This window comes from Ctenopharyngodon idella, chromosome 5 (assembly GCF_019924925.1).
Source record: "Ctenopharyngodon idella isolate HZGC_01 chromosome 5, HZGC01, whole genome shotgun sequence".
NCBI classification, from domain to species: domain Eukaryota; kingdom Metazoa; phylum Chordata; class Actinopteri; order Cypriniformes; family Xenocyprididae; genus Ctenopharyngodon; species Ctenopharyngodon idella.
In genome coordinates this window covers 24,600,124-24,626,489 of record NC_067224.1, presented here as the reverse complement: position 1 = coordinate 24,626,489, position 26,366 = coordinate 24,600,124, and the positions used below count along the sequence as shown (strand labels likewise).

The 26,366-nt window shown below is 40.4% G+C and overlaps 1 protein-coding gene and 1 long non-coding RNA gene across 5 annotated transcripts; both read right to left on the bottom strand.

The window, feature by feature from the left end:
- Positions 1-195: 195 nt before the first annotated feature.
- Positions 196-6,357, bottom strand: LOC127513548 (uncharacterized). Its single transcript, XR_007930425.1, has 3 exons — positions 6,201-6,357; positions 3,168-3,231; positions 196-2,142 (listed from the first exon to the last, which is right to left on the bottom strand). It is a non-coding gene; the product is annotated as an uncharacterized LOC127513548 (long non-coding RNA).
- Positions 6,358-8,299: 1,942 nt separating this feature from the next.
- LOC127513545 (butyrophilin subfamily 1 member A1) lies at positions 8,300-26,247 on the bottom strand. Of its 4 annotated transcripts, XM_051895421.1 has the most exons (20): positions 26,086-26,246; positions 25,249-25,587; positions 25,067-25,104; positions 24,113-24,137; positions 21,966-22,015; positions 21,618-21,645; positions 21,271-21,323; positions 19,805-19,898; positions 19,559-19,617; positions 19,404-19,446; positions 18,581-18,910; positions 17,868-17,944; positions 17,582-17,609; positions 17,369-17,421; positions 17,069-17,096; positions 16,687-16,934; positions 10,415-10,493; positions 10,122-10,201; positions 8,829-8,889; positions 8,300-8,692 (listed from the first exon to the last, which is right to left on the bottom strand). In XM_051895421.1, the coding sequence occupies exons 1-20, from the start codon at positions 26,102-26,104 to the stop codon at positions 8,541-8,543; spliced, it is 1,884 nt and encodes a 627-aa protein (XP_051751381.1). In that variant the 5' UTR covers positions 26,105-26,246; the 3' UTR covers positions 8,300-8,540. The 4 variants fall into 4 exon arrangements, with proteins under 4 accessions (XP_051751381.1, XP_051751382.1, XP_051751383.1 ...); XM_051895423.1 differs by lacking the exons at positions 8,300-8,692; positions 8,829-8,889 and adding an exon at positions 9,213-9,340 and having other exon boundaries at positions 26,086-26,247; XM_051895422.1 differs by lacking the exons at positions 17,069-17,096; positions 17,369-17,421.
- Between the last annotated feature and the right edge of the window lie 119 nt (positions 26,248-26,366).

The window sequence follows — 26,366 nt, the reverse complement described above, 5'->3', positions numbered from 1 at the left end:
CGACTATGTTTGAGTATTTGCACAGAACAGCTGAAGCCCTTGTTCACTCCAGAGTGATTCATTCAAGAGAGTGGAGCATTCAAACACTGAGGAATCAATGATTTATATTAGTTCAAAGAGTCACAAAGATTCAAATAGAACATTGTCTATTCTGCAAATATTTTTTGTGACTGTGGAGAGAAAAAGAAAAAAAAGTAAATTGTACATAGATTTTTTTATTATTTATAACACCAGAAAGGCTCTGAATATCATTACAATAAATTCTTTTAAATCAAAACAATTTTGTTTTTAATGTTAGTGTGATAGTATTATTGCAGGATGTGTGGTGCTAAATGAAGTTTCAGTATAAAATATGAACAGAACAGTTTTGTTTTACAGTTCAGTCACTAAAAGTAGAATTTGCAAAGACCAGTTTTATACAGAAATATTAAACTTTCATTACTAGACTGAAAACAAGATAGCAATCATGGTCAAAGTTCTGACATTGTTCAAGGCCTATTTTTCTCATGGGTTTCTCTGTAGTGATATATAGCTGGCTATCTATATTTAATGTTGCTGTCTGAATAAATATTGTTGAATCTATAGCTAATTCAATGTGATTCTAAAAAAAAAAAACTGAAAACATTGAAGAAAGACTGACAGTACACAGTAGAGATATGTACAATGTAACACAGTAGGGAATGGACAGTTATTTAAGTGAGGCCTTCGATCACTTCTGACTGTAGAATTTTATGTTTTGATTTTTTACAGCTTCATCGGAATGGTACAAAACTTGAGGGCATGATTTGAACAGGCTAAGTGGTCGTAAAATAAAAATAGTCACACTCAGGGTCTTCGATCAAAATGACCAACCATAGGAAATGAATGGGAAATGGAAAAAATATGAAATACAGAGAATTTTTTGTTTGTACAATCTACAAAGCAGCCACAATGCAGAAAAAAAGCACACAATAGTGAAGGGGTGAATCTCTAAAATATCAAGAGTGCAAAACAGTCACACACACACACACACACACACAAATGAAGGTGTGCCACTGTAACAGCAAATTTTTGGAAATGTGTGAAATAAAATCAATGCCATCCACAATGTAAGAAAAAAAGCACACAGCAATGAAAGGATGAGACTGTAAGCCATCAAGATTGCAAAATAGACACACACACACACATAGAGAAATTCCCTGGTAAGACTAACTGAAAATTGAGAATATGTGAAATAAAATCAATAAATCAAAAATAAAGGGAGACATTGTAACATACCCAAAATGCAAAAGTCACACACTGTGTCTCTCGAACACACACACACACACACACATAAAGAACTTACTGTACATGCATCTAGTGGTTACACCATAGTATTACACGTTTTCTTTCGATACTCTCACCAGATGGCGCTAATCTGCCTTCAAAAAAAATGGATTTTAAAGGCCTAGACTCTATTTTAACCTGAAATACTGCATTCATTGAAAAATCTTTTTTTTTTATTATCAATGGGAAAAATGGATATTAATTACTGCATAAATATTAACTAGTACCACAAAACCCTCTCAAAATGAAAAAGAAAAATATCATTGTACAGAAATGTATTACAATGATTTTACTGAAAAAATAAGAAGTTACATTTCAGGTGTCCGGTCACTTTTGACTGTAAAGAACCTGAGTGTGATTCACAAATAACGCACAAGGGTTGATATATATTCTAGCAGGGCATTTTTTTCTTACAGTTATTTTTATCTTGTTGATTATTTGTAATTTTGATATTGATATTGATTTGAAAGGCAACAACCATTATTGTTTTCTCCTTCCTGATATATCTAATACACTTACATACATTTTTACAATTTACATCATTTTTTTTTTTTACAACATTTCTACAATCTACTCTTGGACTAAGAGCCCCCACCCCTGTATTCAGGGGTATTTCCTCAAACATAGAAAAACCCTTGCATACATTTACAGCAGGTAAAAACAGTGAGGTGTTTTTTTGTTTGTTTTTTTTTACTTGTGTGTTAGGTTAGGTTAGGTGCGTTTAGGTTTGTTCACAGGATACAGAAGAGGAACAGAGATGCCTTGGTCCGGGATCTTAAAGGCATCAATGAGGTTACTGAGTTTTCGAAAGAGTCGTTCCTTCATCCCAGGAGCCACCTGGAAAAAAATAAAATAAAAATAATTCTGGGCTCTTAAAAAATAATTTTTAAACTACTATATATCAATTCTTGATTGTACAATTTAATAGTGATGGTAACTAAGAAATAATGGTAACACTTTACAATAAGGTTCATTACATTAGTTAATGTATTAACTAACATGAACTAACCATGAGCAATACATTTGTTACTGTACTAATCTTCGTTAACGTTATAAAATACAGTTGTTCATTGTTTGTTCATGTTAGTTCACAGAGTATTAACTAATGTTAACAAGATTTTAATAATGTATTAGTAAATGTTGAAATTAACATTAACAAAGATTAATAAATGCTGTATAAGTGCAGTTCATTATTAGTTCATGTTAACTAATAATGAGCCTATGAAACTAAAGAAGTGTTACTGAAATCATATATAAAAACTTACCATGGTACCACCATGTGACTCATGCATGGAAAATTCAGCCAGTGAGCATAAAAACATCTATATGTGAAAAGAGCTTTGTGGTATTTTGCTCTTGCGGCTGGTGGCTAATGCTGATCAGTTACAGGAAGCCCAATGATATGAGATAAATCATGATATGATGTTGCTCATTTTAATGTGAAAAGGAACCAAAATGCAAAATGTTTATCAGATCTCAGGATGCACATCTTGCCATTTCCTTGATGTGTATGAGTTGTGTAGGTTATATTAAAACATAACGGATGTACATTGGTGATTTTCTGGCTGTTAATTGTGTGGTGAGTCAAGATATAAATAGAGATGCAACACTGGCACCAAAAAGAGAAAAAAAATTCTGTGCACCCTGTGTGCACTATGTTTACTTCTGCAGTCTTGAGTATATAGTATATCTCTTCTTTTAAAAATAACAGTGGCATTACATTTTGCTAGCAGAAGTGGTCACACATCTTCACACACAACATATGCTAAAGCAGAAGTAGCTGTATTTGTGAAATTACATGTACGCCTATGTCCAGGTTTCACTTAATTAAAGATAAAAAAAAATAAAAAAAATATTCATACCGCTATTGTCCAGAGGCCGTCCTTTCGTTTGAAAACTCTGTAGGTGTAAATCCATCCAGCACACCTGAAGATTTACACACAGTTATTATTAACTATTGTTATTTGCTGCACAATAGATAGGAACTAAAAATAGCTACAATACTACTATCAAAAATGAAAATTCTGTCAGCATCTACTCACCCTCAAGTTTTTCCAAACATGTATGAATTTCTTTCTTCTGCTGAACACTGAAGAAGATATTTTGAAGAATATGCATACCCAAACAGCTGACTTTGATTAAATGATTAAACTGTGACAGAATTAAATGATGACAGAATTTTCATTTTTGGGTGAACTATCCTTTTAACTCTGTGGCCAGTTGCATAAATTACTTTAGACTTTTGACTAGTCTTACAAGTGCACGTAATTTTTTCCTACAAGACTGGTCATAACTTTTTTAAAGTAAGTTAAAAGATTAAAGATAGATTGGTCTAATTTAAATCTGAAAAGTAAGACTGATTAGCCTTAACTAATTGCTAGGTGGTCAAACATAAGACAGAGGCTATGCCCCCTATACCCTTAAATAGGGCACTATTTGAGGTGACAGCCATCTGTAGTGGTGTCTGAAAACATAGTGGATATTATCAAGTGCACTTATTCAATCCCACAATGCACCGCAATAATGAGTGTATGGGTCTGTCCAAATACCTATTCTTTTGCGGTCTTGGCCATGGCCACTTGAGAGCGCGTGCACACAACAGGAAGTAAGTCCGCAAGATTGTTCCATGTCTTAAAAACGCCAAAGCTCAGTGCCCTTAACACACACTACTTCAAAGCGTTATTCAAGACTAATTGTATCCCATCATGCATCAACTCATCTTATCTTGCGATTTCAGGGCATGAAATTATTTGGAAGAAAAACATAAAGTGTTGTACATTGGTGCAAAGATGAGTAGCCTATGTGTATTTTGTACATCATTTGCAACTGCTTTTTACTAAATTGTGTTGTCTATAGGGACTAATGACCAGACATATAGAAGTTTATTTAAAAATGCAAAGCACTGAAAATCAAAATAAATCTCTCTAAACACTTTCGCATTTTTACAGTGTCCCATCGGGTAATGAACATTACTACACACACTCACGATCTTCACGCCCACTGATGAACTTGGGCCAAATACATGAAAATATGCCATGTAGCCTAAGTAAACAAGTGGTCAAGTGCAAAGACCGCAAGCGTGGGTATTTGGACAGGCCATTTAACCAATGTACACTCAGCGGCTAGAGAACACCCATAATGCACAGTGAGAGTCACGCCAAATGAAAGGACCAAATGCACGGTTACTTCCTGGTTTTCGTTAAGCCAGCTTGGGCATTTCCGGTGAACTGTTATGTTGTATTTATATTTTAATGCAGTTATCACACTTGCCTAATTTACCAATAAACCAGTTTTTGATTGCAATAAAGACAAAGCTAATGGGAACATTTGAATAAAAAACGCAGCATCTGTAGCCTAATTTGACATGCACACGCAATGTTTTTCCAGCATTTCAAATGTTATTTTTAATGTGATGACCAAAAACATTATTTGTTCATCCTTCTGAGATTGTCCCCATTTGTAAAACCGAACGTTTAAAGATGTAGGAAATCCAACATTTGACAGAAAACACTTTTATTTAAAAATAAAAAAGACATTACCATTATAACCAGCAGATGGCGGAAGAGAAGCATTTATTTGCGCATATAGGCCTATTAGACATTTCCTGTAATAGTTTTTCACTGTTTCGCTTTTGAATAAATATTAAACATTATAAAATCACTAGGTTTAAAAATACATTTTGTCAAGGTGAAGTATTAAGTGCTCACAAAATCTCATGAAAAACAATAACTTTTCTTGTGAATGAATTACACAGAAAGCGAGCACTGCGCTCTCCCTTTGTAATCAGTCAGTGCAGCACAAGCTCAATGATTTTGGCACACTTGTGAAAACACATTTTATTCAATGAATCTAACTAAAGTGCACGATAAATCTTTAATTTACAATGTGTTGACATGAGGAGAAACACTGAGACTTTATTTATTTTATTTTATTTATTTTGAATTATTTTTGATTTATGTTGTCTTACGTTTGAATAACTAAATTAATGCTGGACACACCAACAAATGACATTTCACCAGAAGTTTTCCAGCTGGCCTTCTAAAGACCGCTCCATGCATAGTCCATTCCCATGTCGTGGGAATGGACTATGCATTTTACTACTTTTTACTACTGTTTACACATTAAATGTGCCAGAAGATGGCCTGCAGCTGAATCATCCATCTATTCATTTGCCAAACCACTGGTCCAATGTGGCTACAGCTTAATATCATACAGGTATAAATTTATTTTTTTAATTGATTATTAAATTGTTTAATTAAGGTTTATTCATAGTTTCCATGACAGAGTTCTACTTCTAGACTAATCTTTTTATCTTACTACTGGAGCTGCCAGTTTGCTAAGTTTCAAAAATTATTAAACGTTTAATTATTATTAAACGTTAAATTATTTAAGTTTAATGCAAGCTTATGCAACTGGCCCCGCTGATTGGTCGATCGAGCCATTCAGCGATTTCCATCGCCCAAACACGGTAATGAAACCAGCGCTACTCTGTCTCTCAAATCATTCTCGTTTCATTTATACAAACGCAAATTAGGCCATCTTGAGTCTTAGTTATCGATTGTAGTGAAAAATAATAATAATAACCTCAAAGTGCGTGCATCAGTATTATCACTGTTCTTTAAATTCTTTTGTAGCAGTTCTTATTACAGTAGGTCGATTGTTTTGTACCTTGTAGTGGACTGTTTTGTCTTAACTGAAGATTTAAGGTAATATACAAGTTTATAAAATACTTTAAACTCAAAATAATTTTTGCATTGTTTTCCCCTGCTGTCCCAAAACCAAAAGTTACACCTGTGACACATTGGTCACAACCCAGTAGCTGAGAACTACGGCACTGTTACATATTTCTGCAGATAATGCTACTCACAAGACAGAGATGCAGTTATGTTACTCACAGCACACAAATGCAGTAAGACCCCGCTGAGCTCATGCTATCTCTGATCAGATAGCTGCCATCTCTGCCCGCTTCATTCAGGATCTCTTCTGCTTGGCTCTTACTGATGGGGCCATGATACTCTGTCAAACCCTCCATTCTCTCTCACTGTCTCTATAATTACACACGCACATATACAGCACACCACAAGAGGTGATCTCGCTAAAGGAAGTCGAGAGGCTCGGAGTTAATGTAACTGATCCAGGATCAGCTGCAGATGTCCATGTGACACATTCGGCTCTTTTTAGAAACACTTATATAGTACAATGCCACTGGTAGCTTTTGTGTTTACCTAATTTAAACAGAACACTTTAAATATCAGCGATATTACATTTGCTATCAGTTTGAGAGATATTTTCTTAAAAAGCAATTTTATGATTCTAACTCCTGATAATTTATAAAGATTCTGACACATATGGATAAATCAATTAACCTGTTTTCCTTGGATTAAGAGCTTTATAACCACATTATGGTATGTAGCCTATTACTGCAAGAAAACACTCCCATTCGCAGCAACTTCAATATCTTGGTTTTATCCTCACATTTTAAAATTATGTTCCAACATATCACCCCATGAAACTGAGCATTTCAAACTCTTCACGTGTGTAATCTTTTGATAAAATGTGGCCGAAAGGTAAAGTGTGTTTAAACATTTTACTACTGTTTACACATTAAATGTGTGAGATGCTGCACTACACTATTGTGTCCACGCGGGGGCACTGTCGTTCCGTTGTGATGATGTAATGACGCCAAGTAATCTGATAAATCAAACCAAAGAATATACACTAACAAGAAGCGAAACACCGGCGCCCAGCAGCAGCCCTGCGTTTCCGCCATTTTGGGGTGAAAGCGACTCGGCAGTCCACTAGTTTCTATGGCAATATCAGCTGCTTTGTTAAAAAAAAAAAAAAAAAACGTACATTAAAGCTAAAATCCAACACAGCAGAACACAGAATGAAATACTATCACTAGTGATCATCAAATCCTTATAACAGTTTATTTTACAGACTTTGTGTTTAAGTCTTCCACTTTTTTCACAAAACCTTTGCTCTCTAGAAACCCAGTCAGTTTGGGTTAAAATTCTTTGAAGTTCAAGTATTAGCATTACAAACACTGAATTAATACCAACATATGAAATTAAATTAAGGACATGCATCAGAAAAATGGGAATGTTGGACAGTAAATATATGAATATAACAGCTTGATTTTGCAGTTTTGTCTAATGTCCGTTAAAGCAAAAGTGTCCAGAAGTGGGAATTATGCGATAACGGACACAGCAATGCATCATGTATTATAAGATCGGTAGCGTGATCCATTAAAACGTACAATATAGCCTATTTCAATTCAGACCTAGTGGAGCAATACTATTATTATTACTCCACTAGGTCTGAAATATATTGTTCGCTGCAAACATGATGATCTTAAATTTATTAATTATTAATTTACTATTAATAATTGTGTAAAGATGCATAAAATGGAAATACTCAATAAAGTAGGCTAACTACGTTACCTCAGATGGTTGAATGGTTGGATTCCACAACTGATAAAATAAAACATATATAAGACAATACAACATTTACTGTAGGTGCCATAAAATGTACTGATGATTTCATTTGAAAAATGTTATTTTGCGCTTTTGAATTGGCAGTGAAATTCGCCGATTTTGGGTGCGTAAGATGTGAAGGATTCTATGGTCCAGTTAGTATTTTCACCCCATAATGGCGGCCGCGCTACCGGAGCGCCATCTAGTGGGTGTTGCCCAAAAAGTGTCAGAGTGTCGCCTCTTGGGTTCTATACTCTTTGATCAAACTGAGGGAACCCCAGTCGGCATGTGAACATTATGCGCTCATGGAAACAAATCGTTAAAGTGGAAGACACAACACCTCACATTTATGACGGATGTCTGTGATATGCTGTTGTTTATAAGACCTTCTAAGGAGAACACTACTCCACGTTATTGCTAAATTGGTTGAAAAGAATATGTTGCAAATCGGCGAATAAAGAAATCCTAATATAAAGAAATCCTGTTTCACGGGTATAATTCATTAATGAACAAATGAATGACCGTTTATTAAGCTGCTTTATTTTATAGAAAATTACAAATAAACGTTAAGTATAAGTGTAAATTGATTTTAATTTCACATTTCGTCAGAAATATTTAATGTAGGAAATGGAGGAAAAACATAAATCTGAAATATTGATTGTAATAAAAGTACTATTAATAGTTAAAAAAAATCAATCAATTGTAAAAAAAAAAAAAAAAAAAAAAAAAACGTTGGGTACATTTCTTGGCTATTAAAAATTATTTGCATTGTCCAAGTGTGTCTTTGACTCTGTACAAGTCCATTCTGGTCTCTCTCAAGTCCTGTTCAGTTCTTTCCAGTTGTCTGTCTTTTTCTGTGTAAGCCTTAATCAACATTTTTTGAAACTCCTGCACATTGTTCACTTTCATCTCTGAAAATGTAAATAACAACATGTTATGTTAATAGTATTGTATTAATAGTGTTTCTGTATCAGATAGAACAGGCTGTTTGTTGGATCTGAACTTTCATGCACATCTGAAATGAAATTACACACCGATTACTCTCACCTGTCATTAGAGCAGATTCATCCATTTTGTTTGTCTCCTCTTCAGTCCATATTTTGTCTATCTGTAAAGTAAAGAAAATACTCTGACTGAAGATATAGAGATATACTTCACGTCCTGTGCCCTCTGAAAAGAGCAAGCCTAATTCCACCCAACCCACTCTACAGGGCCCCCATGGAGAGCGTGTGCTGACCAGCTGCATCCCTGTCTGGTATGGGAACTGCAGCACTGCAGCACTGCAGACCACAAGACCATATAGCAAAAAGTGTATAGAGCAGCTATAATCATGTGTTTCCCTCTTCCCTCCATCCTGGGTATTTTTTTTTTTTTTTGCACAATGCTTCAGCAAAGCCAGCAGCATCTTGAAGGACCCACCCATCCCTCCCACAGTCTCTTCCAGCTCCTGCCATCGGGAAGACAGTATCGGAGCATCCAAGACTGCTCAACAGCTTCTTCTCCCAGGCTGTGAAGCCCCCAACTCCAATCTCTCCTCCTCACCCTCCAAACCTCTCCTCCTGAACCAGAAACATTTCAACACACACCCATTCTCTCCTCACTGGACACTTAACCTCTTGCTGCTATTTTTCTAAGGACTGTTCTTTTGGAAATACTGTTTATGGTTCTTATGTGCAGTATTGTGTGTATGTTCCCTTCCTCTGTCAGTATATGTGCACCCAGGCTCATTAGGGAAACGCATATGTTTACATGTACGAGCATACAGTTGTCTGTTGTCTCCTCATGCACTTAATGTCATCTTGCACCAAATAAATACCATCTTGCACTAAATATTTCTTTTTGCACTTTTTTGTTTACACCGTGTTGTTACACGTGTAAACCATAGTATATGTATATGTAAAGTATTTATGTAAAATATATGTACTACTTTCAATAGAGCTTAGGTATGTGTATGTTTATATATGTTTATTTATGTAGACATTATAGAATTAACAAAAATAATACATTGAATAAATTTCATTTAATTTTTAATAAAATAATTTTTATTATTTAATTTTGTATATTTTTTTTATAATTCCATTCTATTGTTTTTAGAATATGTGAGTGAGAAACTTTCTTAAACTGACAAGAATTATTATGGCAGAGTTTGTGCTGAATAATCACAGAGACTTCAGCCATGAAAATGTTACAAGTAATTGAAATAAGCACAAACATCAGGGAATGACCCAAAAACACCTCCTTAATATTCTTGACATATATTAATACAATACAGCATAAATACATTTTACTCAAACCACTTTTGATGGTAATGTGTGGCCATGAACCTGTAGTTTTTCTTACCTCAAACAGCATTAGCTGAATACTTCGGTCTTGAGAAGTTGGTGACTGCCTCACAGGTTGGACTTCAGGTTTTGTCCTCACTAAGAACACAATAACTCAAGTGTGAACAGGTTTGTAAGAGATTTGTGTTCTTTGATACTTATCTAGGATTGGGCTTGTATTACTATAAGAACAAAACTACTGCTTATGTTCCTGCTGAAGATTATGTGACTTAATTTTACTTTATTCTGACAAAAGATTGTTAATTTGGGCTCTGGGCTGATGTACAGTATATGGACTCTCAGAATATTCACCTCCTACTGTAATCTCTTTTGTTCTGCCTCTGCTGATGACCTGACAATGGTAATCTCCAACATCTGAGACACTGAAGTTCCCATTCAGTCGGTCACGTTCGACGTACGTCGGACAGACCGACGAATAGGAATCTCGCTAGAGAGGCCAATCTACTTCGAGTGTAACTACAACGAGCCAATGCACATTGGCATGCAATCATATGCATCAGCTGCTCGCCTCGCAGCGCGGGTATATAACGAGCAGCAGGTGCGTTGCATCTTCAGCTTTTCGCTTCGGAGCCGAACGGTGTTGTTCCTGTTCTCTGCAAGCAAGTGTCTGCTAGAAGACGAGTCAAGCTTTTTGGTTGAACTTCTCTTTTTTTTCGAGTGCGGGCGAACAGCACAGCAGCGGGGTCGAAGTCCTCTCTTTATTTTCTGTTTTTTTGTTTCGTTTGCCGTTATAGAGCAAATAGCTGTTTTGACAGCGTCAGAAGGCTGTTCTCACGGCCGGTACGGTGCGCTTCGAGCGCTGAAAGCCGTTTTTACGGCTGGTAAGAGTGAGCGCCTTCAAAGAGAGAAAGAGCACACGACAGGCTGCACACAATCCCTGTCTGTGTTGCGGCGGCCGTTCCCCTGCGTGCTTCAGCACTCTAAAAGAGTAAAGTCCCTAAAAGAGCTTACACAAATAGAGCTTGCGTCTTTTTAAAGATGACATTCTATTTGTGTGTTTCTGGATGCGGTCGTTTCCTGTCCTCACTGACGGCCACGATCACTGTTTCACATGTCTGGGCGCGTGCTGAAACGATGTTCGTGGGTGGTTCATGTTTTCGTATGAGAACATGATCACGTCGACACGCCGGTCGTGACTCTTCTTTCTCCGGGAAGCTTGAGTCCCCTCTGTTGTTGGCCAGCTGCCGCTTGTGTGTAAAAGCACAGCCGCGGGTCTGCCCGACACTCTGGGAGACCGCGGAGATCAGCGAGAGCAAACCTCTCGCTCCTCTGCGTGTCGTGTGCCGTCTAGCTGTCGGGCTGCAGCGCGGGTTGTCACGGCAACCCAGCGCTCGCTCGGCGCTCTAGATGCGCGGTCTCCTTGCCTAATCTCCATTGTAGCGCCCTCTCTGGTGCACCAGAAGAGGTCTACTTTGGTGAAATGGCTTGGGTGTCTTGAGGTTGAGGGGTTCCTTCGGGGAACCAACCCCCTAGGGCCCCTCCCTCTAGCGCATTACATGCTGTGCAGCTTCTGGATTGGATTGCTGGTCCTCTTCATAGGGGAACCTAGCATTCCATTTAGGGCTCCAGCTGAGGGTCAGATGTCGATTGCAGCATCGGAGAGAGGGCTGTTATGCTCTGGAAATGAGGGTGACGCTGCCCACTGTAATGGTGTGTGCTTATGCTGACTCAGATTCAGAGTTTACAGCCATGCTTTCCCGGGTGTTCCGGATGTGCATGAAAAACTTGGCAGTATGGAGCTATATTGGTGCCATAAATATGGAATGCCAAAAGTGCCAAAATCTGCATAAGTTTTTACTCTCTCACTACCCTTATGGGTGGGGTGGCTGTTCACAGACCACACCCACCCTGCATGTGAGGCCAAGGCACTCTTTATGCATGAGGGTAGTTCTGAGCCGGGGTTGAGCTGCGCTTGTTGACTAACCGTGATCAAAGTCACGGCGCAGGCCTTCGGCCAGACGATGTCCACCTCAGTGGTCCAGAAGCGCCCCCCTGGCTTACCTTGCTGAGGTGCAAGAGGTCGTCAAGCTAAACGCTTTCTCGACACTCCCATCTCACAAGGTGGCCTTTTCGGTGACACTGTCGGGGACTGAGCCCAGCAGTTCTCCTCAGTTAGTGGCAGACCGGGGAGCCTCCCCCGACAAACCATTGAGTTCCTCGTGGGCCCTCAGTCTGCTCGTCGCCAAGGGTGTCGTCCCCTGCAGAATAAAAAAAAAAAACTCCGGCCCAGTCTGCTCTACTGTGTCCGCTGCAGGAAGATGACACCTCCCGTCTCTGCTACTGTTTAAGTGGTTAGTGAAAAATCACCCCTGAGACGGGTGACCCAGAGACGGGTGGGGCTGCTCTCCCCCCCCCGGAGGAGGGCCGGGTGGTAAATCCTGTTGGTTGGGTTTGTTTCTGTTCTCCCGCTGGTCCAACAGCCAGCGGTACCCAAATTTTCAAAAAGAGAGCAGTTCCTCCATCTCTGGGTCTGAAGAGGGCTCGGAGAGCAGTGGGAGGAGAAAAGCCTCACCACTCTCATCCCCCTCTTCCTTCGCCAGAGGGCAGCAGCGTGCAGTCGAGAAGGCAGCAAAGCCTCTCCTGCGCCCCCTGCCCAACCGTGGAACCAGGTAGGTGTTGCACAGCACACTCTGACCCCGCTTCGGGCCGCCTCGCAGAGAGAGCCTCCCGAGCTGCGTCCCTGTGTTCCACCTCGCTGCCTCACTGCGGGTACGCCTGCGGTCCCTTTGATCCCGCCTGTACGGTCTCTGTGAGCCTGGTTAGCGCTCCCCAGTCCGTCTCGCTGGCTCATTCGGACCATCGGGCTCGGCTATGCGATTCAGTTCGCCCGGCGTCCCCCCAAGTTCAGGGGTGTCCACCTCACTGCAGTGAAGGCTGTCGATGCCCGTGTCTTGCGTGCGGAGATCGCGGTCCTACTGGCGAAGGACGCGATAGAGCCGGTCCCTCCAGCCGATATGAGGTCAGGGTTCTACAGTCCCTACTTCATTGTACCCAAGAAAAGCGGTGGGTTACGACCGATCCTGGATCTGCGAGTTTTGAATCGGAGCCTTCACAAGCTACCGTTCAAAATGCTCACGCAGAAATGCATTTTCGAGTGCATCCGTCCCCAGGATTGGTTTGCAGCGATCGACCTGAAGGACGTGTACTTTCATGTTCGATTCTTCCGCGACACAGGCCATTCCTGCGTTTTTGCGTTCGAAGGTCAAGCATATCAGTACAGAGTCTTACCCTTCGGGCTGGCCCTGTCTCCCCGCGTCTTCACGAAGGTCGTGGAGGGAGCCCTTGTTCCCATGAGAGAACAGGGTGTTCGCATCCTTAACTATCTCGACGACTGGCTCATTCTGGCACAGTCCCGGGATCAGTGGTGCGAACACAGGGATTTGGTGCTCAGACACCTCAGCCAGTTGGGTCTTCAGGTCAACTGGGAAAAGAGCAAACTCGCCCCGGTGCAGAGGATCTCTTTTCTCGGTATGGAGTTGGATTCGGTCGAACAGATAGCACGCCTCACAGAGGAACGTGCTCAGTCGGTGTTGAACTGCCTGAATACGTTCAACGGCAGGACAGCGGTTCCACTGAAATTTTTTCAGAGGCTCCTGGGGCATATGGCAGCCGCAGCGGCAGTAACCCCGCTCGGTCTGCTTCATATGAGACCGCTTCAACACTGGCTCCACGGCCGGATCCCGAGATGGGCGTGGCAACGCGGCACGTTCCGGGTGGCAATCACTCAGGAGTGCCGCCAAACCTTCAGCCCGTGGTCGGACCCCTTGTTTCTTCGGGCTGGAGTACCCCTAGAGCAGGTGTCCCGGCATGCTGTGGTATTCACGGATGCCTCTGCCACAGGCTGGGGTGCCACGTACAACGGGCATGCAGTGTCAGGGGTTGGACGGGCCCCCATCTGCATTGGCACATCAACTGCCTCGAGTTGCTAGCGGTACGCCTTGCCCTGAGCCGCCTCAAAGGGCCGCTACGGGGCAAGCATGTACTGGTCCGGACGGACAACACTGCGACCGTTGCGTACATCAACCGTCAAGGTGGTCTACGCTCCCGTCGCATGTCGCAACTCGCCCGCCATCTCCTCCTCTGGAGTCAGAAGCATCTGAGGTCGCTTCGTGCCATTCATATTCCCGGTGTGCTCAACCGTGTGGCCCACGAGCTATCACGAGCTGCGCGGCCAGGAGAGTGGCGACTCCACCCCCAGGTGGTCCAGCTGATTTGGAGAGAGTTCGGAGAGGCTCAGGTAGACCTGTTTGCCTCACCAGAAACCTCCCATTGCCGGTTGTTTTACTCCCTGTCCGGGGAACACTCGGAACAGACGCACTGGCGCTCAGCTGGCCCCGGGGCCTTCGCAAATATGCGTTTCCCCCAGTGAGCCTACTTGCACAGACCCTGTGCAAAGTCAGGGAGGACGAGGAGCAGGTTCTGCTAGTTGCGCCCTATTGGCCCAACCGGACCTGGTTCCCAGAACTCTCACTCCTCGCGACAGCCCCTCCCTGGCCCATTCCTCTGAGAAAGGACCTTCTTTCTCAGAGACGGGGCACTCTCTGGCACCCGCGTCCAGACCTCTGGAAACTCCATGTCTGGTCCCTGGACGGGACGCGGAGGTTCTAGGTGACTTACCCCCCGAGGTACTTAACACCATCGCTTCGGCACGTGCTCCGTCTACGAGACGGGCTTACGCCTTGAAGTGGAACCTGTTCGTCGAGTGGTGTTCTTCTCGTCGAGAGGACCCCCGAAGATGCTCGATCGGTGTCGTGCTTTCCTTCTTGCAGCAGGGGTTGGAGCGTAGGCTGTCCCCTCCACCCTCAAAGTCCATACTGCTGCTATCTCCGCATATCATGACCACATAGATGGCAAATCTGTTGGTCAGCACGACCTGGTCGTCAGGTTCCTTAGGGGGGCGAGGCGGTTAAATCCTCCTCGTCCTCCCTCCATACCCTCTTGGGACCTTGCTCTGGTGCTGAGAGCACTTCAGATTGCTCCCTTTGAGCCCTTGCAATCAGCAGACTTAAAGATTCTGTCTATGAAGACTTTGCTGCTGGTTGCATTGGCCTCCATCAAGAGGGTAGGGGACCTGCAGTCTTTTTCGGTCGACGAATCGTGCCTGGAGTTCGGGCCGGGTGACGGCCATGTGGTACTGAGACCCCGGCCTGGCTTGTGCCCAAGGTTCCTACCACTCCCTTCAGGGACCAGGTAGTGAGCCTGCAAGCGCTGCCCTCGGAGGAGGCAGACCCAGCCCTGGCTTTGCTCTGTCCAGTTCGCGCTTTGCGACTGTACATAGACAGAACTCAAAGCTTCAGGACCTCAGACCAGCTCTTGTCTGTTACGGAGGCCAGCAGAAGGGAAAGGCTGTCTCCAAGCAGAGGATGGCCCACTGGATAGTGGATGCCATCGCCCTGGCTTACCAAGCTCAGGGCATGCCCTGCCCGCTCAGGTTGCATGCGCACTCCACGAGAGGCGTCGCATCTTCCTGGGCGCTGGCTCGTGGCGCCTCGCTACAGACATCTGTAGAGCTGCGGGCTGGGCGACACCTAACACGTTCGCTAGATTCTATAGCCTTCGTGTCGAGCCGGTCTCCTCCCGTGTTCTCACCTCAGGTCAGAGGCACGGAGAGGCCCCGGCTTAGTGTCGGCTTGCTGCGCTTACATGCGCTTTTTTCTCCAGAGAGTCCCTACAAGGCAGACCCTGTTGAGTCCTCCGATCTCCCTTCGGCAGCCGACGTGGCGGAGCGTCTGGCGCTAGGCCTATACTCCGTTGTATCCTTGAGAACCGGGTTTAGGCTGGGTACCATATGTGTGACCCTACTGGGATCCCATATGTCTAGTTCCACGGTTGCTCCTAAACGAAGCCTGTGTCTTTCCCTCTGGGAGAACCCACCTCTCATCGAGTTGGAGTCACCCCAGTTCTTCCATATGTAGTACAGCCTACGGGTTAGTCCATATGTACTTCTCCACTTAACTCCTTCGGGAAGGATGTGGCTTCCGCAGCGTTCCTTTCCCAGCGGAAGGGTACGCTTTCCCAGCGTTATCCAATAGTCTCACTGAATGGGTTTTGGGGAACAGCAGTGATTGACACTCTCTGTGTTAGCCCTGTCCCACCGTCCGTAGGCAAGGGGGTTCAGGTGGCTTACAACAGAGCGCTGGAAGAGGGCAGCCCCTGTGGCGCTTTGGTAGGGATTCCTATTCGTCGGTCTGTCCGACGTACGTCGAACGTGACCGACTGAATGGGAACGTCTCGGTTACAAAGGTAACCCTCGTTCCCTGAAGGAGGGAACGGAGACGTACGTCCCGTTGCCACAGTCGCTGTACCCCGCTGATGCTGCCGCCTATCCGGTTCGGCTCCTCAGCGAAAACCTGAAGATGCAACGCACCTGCTGCTCGTTATATACCCGCGCTGCGAGGCGAGCAGCTGATGCATATGATTGCATGCCAATGTGCATTGGCTCGTTGTAGTTACACTCGAAGTAGATTGGCCTCTCTAGCGAGATTCCTATTCGTCGGTCTGTCCGACGTACGTCTCCGTTCCCTCCTTCAGGGAACGAGGGTTACCTTTGTAACCGAGACGTTACTTAGATGTAAGGACACATTTCCTCTATCCAGCTCGTGAGTGACGAGACTCACTCTGTCTTTGTAAGCCCTCCCCTCAATCATGTGACACTTCTTGTATACGCAAACACAATCTGTATCCTTAAACCATTTGATCTGCATGGCAATGGCACAGATTTCAGGAGACAAGTAACAAGGAACAAAGAATTCAGATCCCATAGAAATTGTTGCTTCTTGATTTGTTTGTGGAATGACAAGTTGAAAATCATCTATGAGGAAAAGAGAGAAAGATGGACTTACATGCATTACTACTTTCACCTTTATACTTACACAAACAAAAAAACACTAATATTCTTAGAGTGAGTAAAACTCATGACGAGTTAATGACTTCAAGAAAACATACCATTGCTTGAGATGCCCATCCTGTAATTCTAATTTAGATGAGATTTAAAACATAGAATATAAACATAAAATTAACAATTATAAAGGAGATTTTAATCCAAGAAAACATCCAAATATTCATTATACATTGATCCTTTACGAGAATCACAACATGAGGCCAGTATATGAGAACACAATGGGATGAATATTGATGCATTAATTCATTAATTAATGCTTCATTTTTTAATCAATGAATGATGTATGAAGACTTTAAAACAATAGTATGAATATGTTTATGGACAGTATTAATGTGCACACATACCCCATGTTGTTTCTTATCTAATTCGCTGTGATGAGAAGTGTGCCTTGTTAATTCTATAATGAATTATAGATAAATAAAAACACAATAAAAACAACATGAACTCTTCACAAACAAGATCCACACACCAAGCATATATATATATATATATATATATATATATACTGTATACACACACACACACATATATATATATATATATATATGACAACTTACCGTTGGATGGTTCTCTTTTCGTTTTATCCTAAATGAGATGCAGTTGTTTTACAATGGTATTACAATGTACATTCAACTGTATTTAGAATTGAATATTAATAATGGTAATAATAATACCCAAGTTTGATTGCTACTTTATTATTCTTGGAACTTTGCACCATTATTTTATTTGTTTTATGTTCTAAATTGTTTCACAATATTAATTTGAAAAGTCTAGTTTGATATTCTTGAAAGTAAAGGATAATTTACCATGAATAGTGTAAAGGGAGAGGTTATGCTCTCTTACCTCATGTAGCATTAACGGAACATTTCCATCTTGAATTGGTGACTGACTCACAGGTTCAACAGCAGGATTTATCCTTACTAAGAAGAACATGATGCATGTGTAAATAGGTTTATATGATATCAGAAAAAAAACAGACATCTAACTGGCACAAACACAACACTATATGATTGCATGTCCCATACAGTTTCCTTGTAGCATTCTGGAAAACATTATGCTATAGCTATCAGCTAGATTTTCATAATGTATTTAAAAAGGTTTATACTGTACATTCATATTAAATCATCTAAAATGTTCTAATATGAATCTAAAATGTAATATATAATAATATATTATAATATCGTCTAAAATGTTCTAATAAAAGTTGTTTACCTTGTACAATTCATTCATGATTACTGGTTGTGTTTTTCTGTGCCAACACTACATCTCTTATTCATATGGAATATTCAAGGAATTATTGCCCTAACATATCAGTCTTGGTGTCTTATACTTTCCCTCTGATGAATGGTTTATTTTTGTTCAAGTATATCAGATAAGACTGAAAATGACCATCTACACTACAGTATAGATTCGGTTCACACCAGTCTAACAGTTTACTGATCACATACTGATTGTATGTACAATCTAACATACTTCTAGATTTCTGTTTCAGTTCAGATTCATTCTGACAGGACATTATTAATGAGCACATTGATCGGATGTAGATGACTGCTCACCTCTTACATTTATCTCCTTACTTCTGTCTTTACTGATGACCTGACAATGGTAAATTCCAACATCTGACAACATGAAGTTTTTCAGATGTAAGGACACATTTCCTTTTCTGAAGTTGTGCGTCATGAACAGACACACTCTGTCCTTGAACCAAACTCCTTCGGTCAGCTGTCTGTCCTTATACAGGCAAACACTGGCTGTACCCTTAGACCACCTGATCTCCATATCGAGAGCACTGATTCCAGGAGACAAGTAACATGGAATAATGAAATCAGACCCAAAAGAAACCTCTGGTTCTTCTGCTGTACTGGGAGCAACAAGCTGAAAGTTATCTGTGAGGAAGAGAGAAAGATGGACTTACACTTTTACTTACACACTCAAAATATAAGTTCTGTTTGATTCATTGTAATATGAAGCTTGACTTGATAGTACTGTAAAGCAGAAAAATACTGAGCGCTCTTCTTAAATAAGATTCACATATCATATGAGAGGTGTGTAAAATGAGTCCATATGACAAGTAAAAGAGATTAACAGTAATGTGCTTTCACATACTTACTATCTATAAAGAATCATTTGGTATCATACAAAGTAAACATTAAACATCAAATCACAAAATTCATTTGACAATTTTTAATGATCAATGCACATTCAAATGGTAACAAAGCCCTTTTTTTCCCTCTGGTTCTCTGTTGGTTGTTGTTTGATGTCATGCAGGTGTCTGTGGTTCCTTGTGTTTTGCTTTGTTTTTTTCTCAGTGTTATTTTGTTCCTGATTTATGTTATGATTATTTGTTTTCATTAAATCTTCTTGCATTTGGATCCTCACCTCTGTCTGCTGTCTCTGATTCCTCCGTTCCCTGACAGTTATCCTAATTGAGATAAGAACAAATGCAGTTTTTTTTATATAAATGATGTTGTATAAAAAAGATTTTACACACACACATAATGTATGAATAATAGGTAATGAAAGTGCACACTTGCCCCAGACTGCTTGTTGCCTGGATGGCTTAGATGAGATGTGATGTCCTGGGATGATAATTCTATAATGAAGAGAAAAGTAAACAACAAACAAATACACCCTCTTCAAAGGTAAGATCCAAAAATTCTATTTTCAAACTTCCAGTGAAGTATTAAACTGTTACATTATTGCTTTTCAAAATATAGTAATAAAATTGCAATGCAAATACTAATAATTATTACAAAAAGTCAGTGATTTCTAGAACTTACCGTTGTAGGTTTCTCCCTTGTAACCAGCACCGTCCCAAGGGCTGTGCCAAGTGTGCGACTGCACATGGTCTCGCACCAAAGTAGAGACAGCTGACTTGATGATGTAAAGCCAATAGTTAAAGTTCATGTTTTTGTTCTTCGAAATACTATAATACTATAATAGTTAAAATACATAGCTTAAAGTGAGACTGTTTATCGTGACTGTATTATTCTGCTTGTTAAAAATGTATTGCGCTGCAGTAACTTATACAATATTGCTCTGAGCGTGTGCGTGTCCGTGATTCACGCGCATATGTCAGACTGAAAGGCTGTCAGGTCTTGTACAATTAGGCATCGAACGAAACAGCCTCAGACCAAAAGGCATCAGATGAAACGGATTGGATAAAAAGGCAACGGACAAAACGGCCTCAAACTAAAAGGCCTCAGACATAAAGGCATCAGACAAAATGGACTTAGAAAGAAGTGAATTGCCCCGCCTCAGTGTGACATCACATGCACACAGTTTTCTAATTGTTAAATGTTACACTAAGTTGTATAAAACATATCCCACTGAGATTATTTTGTAAATTTGTATTATTCGCTAGTTTTATTTGCATGTATAAAAAGTTAGCTAAATAATACATTGCAACTAGCTTGCATTGCAAACTATAGTGAACACTCACGAAAATTAACCATGGTTAAGTGTGTTAACTATGATTTTTTTGTCGGATTGATACTATTTGTATAACAATAATTTTACTATACAAAAAAAAAAAAGTCTGATGCCTTTTTGTCTGAGTCCGTTTCATCCGATGCCTTTTCTTCTGATGCATTTTATTCTGAGGCTGTTTCGTTCGATGCCTAATTGAAGCCTTTCAATCTGAGGCACGATGCCGTTTTGTACGGTGACTGAAGCCTTTTAGTCTGAGGCATGATGCCTTTTCGTTGTATGACTGAGGTCTGAGGATGTCCTAAAATGTACACCATACTGCAGGATTTCATCTGACGGTACGCACAAAGGATTTTTTTATTTAACACTATAAAGTTAAATAAGCATATATAACTTACTATTAAGCACCTATCGGACCATCACTGAGAGCAACTGTGCCACAGAACGAGTGTAGTCTACTCTATCTCTAGACTTTTTAAACGTTTTTTGCAGCGTCAAAGTTTTAGTTGCAAAGGCAGTCTATGGAAGGAAATCTGACAGCATTCTGTCATCAAAAAGATCTTTATTTGTGTTCTGAAGATGAACGAAAGTCTTACGGGTTTGGAACGACATGAGGGTGAGTAATTAATGACAGAATTTTCATTTTGGGGTGAACTAACACTTTAACAGAAGTAACATGCTATTTGTACTAAAGGTGAAATATTATCTAAATAATGGTGGGCGGATTTAGTGAAAATAGTGTTTACAAACAAGGTTGGCTATTTGCAGTGAGTGTACGTAGACACTACCACAAAAATGTAAAAGTATGTGCACATACCTTATGTTGATCCTTCCCTGAAGCACTGCGATATGCATAGCGGATCGATAACTCTTTAATGGTGAACAAAATACATGAGTCTTTTACAAATAAGATCCACACATAACATAGATTATGACAGATGCTTGTCAAACTGTCAAATAATGGTTATATGAGGGGCATTGGCCTTCAGAAAAAAAAAAAAGAGAAAATATTTTTGGAAAATGTAAAACAGCAGTGAAATGGTTTGTTGTAGATGTTTTTGCTCTTTAAATAAGGGGAAAATAAGGGGGAAACTTGTTTTGGTGTTCACTAAGTTCACTAAGTAAAATATTTCTCAATAGTAATTAAATTCTAAAACAACTTACTGTATCTTGTGTTTCCCATCTTGTAATCCTAATTGAGATTAAATAAAAATGTGAATGTTATGCCATTACACCACCACACAACACTTATGTGATCCTAAAAAAGTTAAACTAAAGTCAATTGTTGTGAAAGACCATTTTTAAGAAAAAGCTGGGAAAATGTTCTAATACTGTAAAAGTGTGTCACAATATATTTGTTTGACAAAGTAATCTAAAATTCAAGAAAAGAGAGCAATATGCCTCAAGTTGATGCAAGCTGAGTTTCAATCTAGCAATGAATTGTATTTATGATGTAAAATAAAGATATTTAAAACTGTGTGTGTTAGTTAATACGTTAATGTGCACACAAACCTCAAGCTGATGGTCTGAATCACCGTGATATGCAGATTGGTTTGATAACTCTACAAAACAAATAAAATAAGACAAAAAAGTAATACCATCTTGTCAAATAAGATTTAGAACAGAAGTCTATTATATACTAAGTCTATTACTCACTCACCAACTGCATTTCTTTGATTAAAAATACACTTGTGTTAGAGAACTTTTATTTTGAAGTGTATTTTCTATTCCTAGATGGGTGATTCCCTTTTTTCTCATTTCTCTGACCACATGCAACTAATTATGTATGTTTGCAATATATTATTTTATGATTCTTTATTTGTATATTGCAAACTATTCTAATAATATATTCAGCCTATCCTCCAGACCATGATTAATTGTCTGGTTGTTTTTGGCTGCATTTAATTTTGAGGAATTAAATGGTGAAATAGTCATCTGGCTTTGTGATGTCTATATTAATATAGTATATTCAGCCTTTTATCTAGATCGTCACTGCAAACGCTCCGCTCTGGCTGAGCACTCTTCGAGGAAGGTGTCCAGGCTTGTGTTCCTCGTGGTTCAGGCCCAGCTGATGGATCGCAAATGGGTCTAGTGGAGGGGTTGGAGACGGGCCCAGCCTTTTCTCCACCCTCACCCACTAGATCTAGCGCTCTCTCTCTCTCCGGCTCTACCCCCCGGAGTTACAGCCTGGTGCTATAGCTTTCCAGCTCCGAGGAGGTGGATGTGCTCAGCATCAAGGTATAGAGTTTGAGGACTCGCCACCTCACTCTCCTGCTTGTGAGGGGCGGGTGAAGGTTGTAACTTGTGACGTGGCCAAGTTAAACATCGATTGGCCGACCAAGAAGCAGGATGTTCGTCCCAAAAGCAAGTTAGATAAACATTCCCTGTCTGTTAAATCATAACCTACACATCAGGGCATGCCATTTTTTCCCGATCTCCACACTGAGGTGAGATCTTGGAGGAGACTGTTTACAGCCCGGCTCTTCAGTCCCCAAGTCACTAATTACCCACCAGGTCATTTAGAACCTAGCAACTTTGTGAAGATACTTGTCTGTTATTCTTTGGCTGCATTTGATTTTGAGGAATTAAATGGTGAAATATTCACCTGGCTTTGAGAAGTCTAGATGCCTATATAAAGAGCTGAAGGTTGCTACTTAAGCCTCCCTTATAGAGACTGGAGGTCGAGGCGGCACTTGCAGCCAGAAGACCTCCCAGGGGCGGACGGATCAAAGGACCATCATCTTCTTGAGGAAGGCTTCAGTCCTGCAACCTACGTTAGAGGTCAGTCTTGAGAGGCTGATGACTCTTTAGACAGTTTGGCAGCTTGGACACAACCATTTCTGCCAGTTGGGTCTGTGGGTTTTGCAATTTAAAAGGGCCTGATGCCAAGGTGTTCAGGCCTCTGAGGGCAGGCCCCTCCGGGGAGAAATGGCTCATATCTCATTAGACAGTGACCGTTTCTCCTCTGTACCCTCAGGGGACCGTTCTGCCAACCCTGCCACCCTTGGTGCTTCAGAGCACAGTGGTTTCCAGCGAGTTCAGGTCTCAGTGTCCGCCCGGGGATGTTGCAGCACTGGGAGGCTCGCATCCTCTGAGGAGGTTACTAGAGGAGACAGCTCAGTTGTTTCCTGCTGGAGTAGACCATCTGGCAGTGTGGGAAGGCTTTGGTAATGGAACAAGAAGTGGTAACACTTTTGGGGAAGGAGGCAATAGAACATGTTCCTCAATCTGAGAGAGAATCCGGTACTTCATCATTCCAAAAATATCATTAATTATCATTAAATGTCTACAAATTTATAAAATTGATACAAGATCAGGTAAAAACCATACAGACACTGATTCATGGGTTCACTGGTTTATCTGGGTAACCAGATATTTGCCCCTTGCAGCAAGCCATTGGAATTTCCAAACATTTTGAAACAGTTGATGTGACTAACCCTTATTTACTAAAATCATGTGACTTTGGCAGTTTGATATGCACTCGTAATTGAAAAGGATTTGTAACTTCACGAAGCATGTTTCAAAAGTGCACATTTGCTTTTTTCACATCTCCTTTTGCCTGAATTTCCTAGTTTGGTTTGTTAATAAACATTTGAGTTGCAATTTCTGAAACACCCTGCATTACAGATGGCAGTTAGTTAGTGATTTTAAAAACTTACCATTGCTTGTTTCCCCTTTGCAATCCTAATTGAGAAAAAGTTTTTTAGAATTTCAGCTTGTCTGGACAAACATAATATCATAATACAACAAGGATTTATTTAAGGTTACTCCTTACAATGAAAGAGTCACAACACAAGTGGCTAAAGCTTACTAAATTCCTTGCTACATAGACATGTATGTATTTGGCAGATAATGTACCTGTTGCTAGACTTATTTTATAAAGAAAATGCTATTTCCACAATGATGATTGAAATTTATGGAGTGAATGGACAGAAGGGTACTTTTTGTGATTTTTGATAGTTTTCCAAATACAGGTTATATATATGCCTTATTTTTGTGTTATATTACATAATTTAGCTATTATTTTTCATTCGTGGCTTCTGAGTCCCAAACACTACAAACAAACAGCAAACACAGGATTGGTTTTGCCAGTTTAGTCTTGGTTCCTGATGCCTACTTTCACCCACATCATTTCAATAAGCTTTTTATATTCCCAGTTCCTAAAAATTATTTGATATTTGCACATTTTTTCTTATATTGAACTGTTACTATCCTGTTGTGGCTACTTGCAAATGTACTGTCTCCAACTGAGTCTTGTTTACTAATTAGTGTACTTCTACACAAGTGTGTGTCTCTTTTGGCAAATATTGGAGTAGTTTGTTTGAGCCTTCTTTCCTTTTTCCAGTGGCTCTATTGATCTAGCTTTTTGTTGTTTTAATAATTTATCTAAATTTTGTATAAAATGCAATGAACATGCAATCCAATTTTATGACTATTGAGGCAGGTAACACAATGGTTAGGCCAAACAGTTTTGCCCCCTTGAACCATATATGTTCTGGAAAATGCTAATTATTCTTGTTTTTGGTATCGCTGTTTATCGTCTAGCTCTGGTCTGCCTCTTTATTGTCTTGTATATTGTGTTATATGTTTTTCACAAAAAGGTGCTGTCTTACCACTGTAAAGAAGCACTGGTTCTTGAAAATGGCAGAGACTGCATATGTAAACAAACAAAAGTGTTAACTGGACAGGCACTTCTATTCATTAAACTCTAGTTTATTAATTACTATTGGTATTATTGGAATTGCACACTACTACTTAGTATTCTTGATCCTGGATGGAGTTATGAAGTGCTTACCTTCTTCTGCTACATTTACTGATATCTGTTGTGTTGTATATTGACTGGTGACCTGGCACATGTAAACTCCCAGATCAGACTCTCTGAAGTTTGTCACTCTTAAAGACACATTCCCTTTCATCAGGTCATGAATGAACAGACTGGCTCTGCCCTCATAGTCAACACCCTGTGTCATCTCTCTGTTTTTATATGTGCAAACACAAGACGTCCCACCATACCAAGTAACCTCCATGTCAACAGCACTGATTGCAGGAGACAAGTGACATGACACAGTGAGAGTATATCTCGAGTTAATCTTAACTCTTTCACCTCTTTCAGGGATAAAAAGCTGAAAGACATCTGTGAGGGAAAAAGAGACATTTTTAAGGTATGACTACTTTTGTTTTTGGATTGTTGGTTTCTTCATCTATAAAAGATATGCCCAATGATATCACTTAAGTAACAAACATTTCAAAATATCAAATTCATGTAGCGCTGTGAGAAACTCACAACACATAAAGTGATAATATACTCACTGAATGCCCTCTTTCCTCTTTACAGTCTTACACAATAAAGGCTAAAGCATATAAAAACATGCATATATATATATACACACACACACACACACACACACACACAGTATATATGTATATATATAAAGATACTGAACTGTAGGAATGACCTAAATTATGCATTGCAATAACAACATAAAAAGTTTAAAGTTTTTAAAACAATCACAATCCACGATTGTGGTAAAGCCCCACTCCCCCAGCACCCCATACACACCCCACATTATGTTTTGATTAACAGTTAAACCAAATAATGAGAGTAGTTGAGAATTATTTAAAGATAACTTACTGTCACCTCTAGATGCCATATTTCTGTTCTAAAACAGGAAGAAAACACATCCAGTGAGAAAGGAGAATGATTACAGTCTCACACCACACACTGGCTTAACTTCCCTAAGAAATAGTTGCAAGCCAAGACAAGTTGTTTTTTCCTTTCATTTATGATTGTGATCGGAATTTCACCTACTGTACCATTCCCTTTTCTCACATAGCTATAGAGCACTTAAATATGTGTACATATATATGAGCTGAGGACGTTAGGATAATAGAGTAAATAAAAGGTCTGGAGTT

Coding starts and splice junctions, on each gene's coding strand:
- LOC127513545 (XM_051895421.1), bottom strand. Junction 17,610..17,867: donor TTCCGTTAATGCTACATGAG/GTAAGAGAGCAT, acceptor CATCTCATTTAG/GATAAAACGAAAAGAGAACC. Junction 8,890..10,121: donor TTCAGCTAATGCTGTTTGAG/GTAAGAAAAACT, acceptor TTTACTTTACAG/ATAGACAAAATATGGACTGA.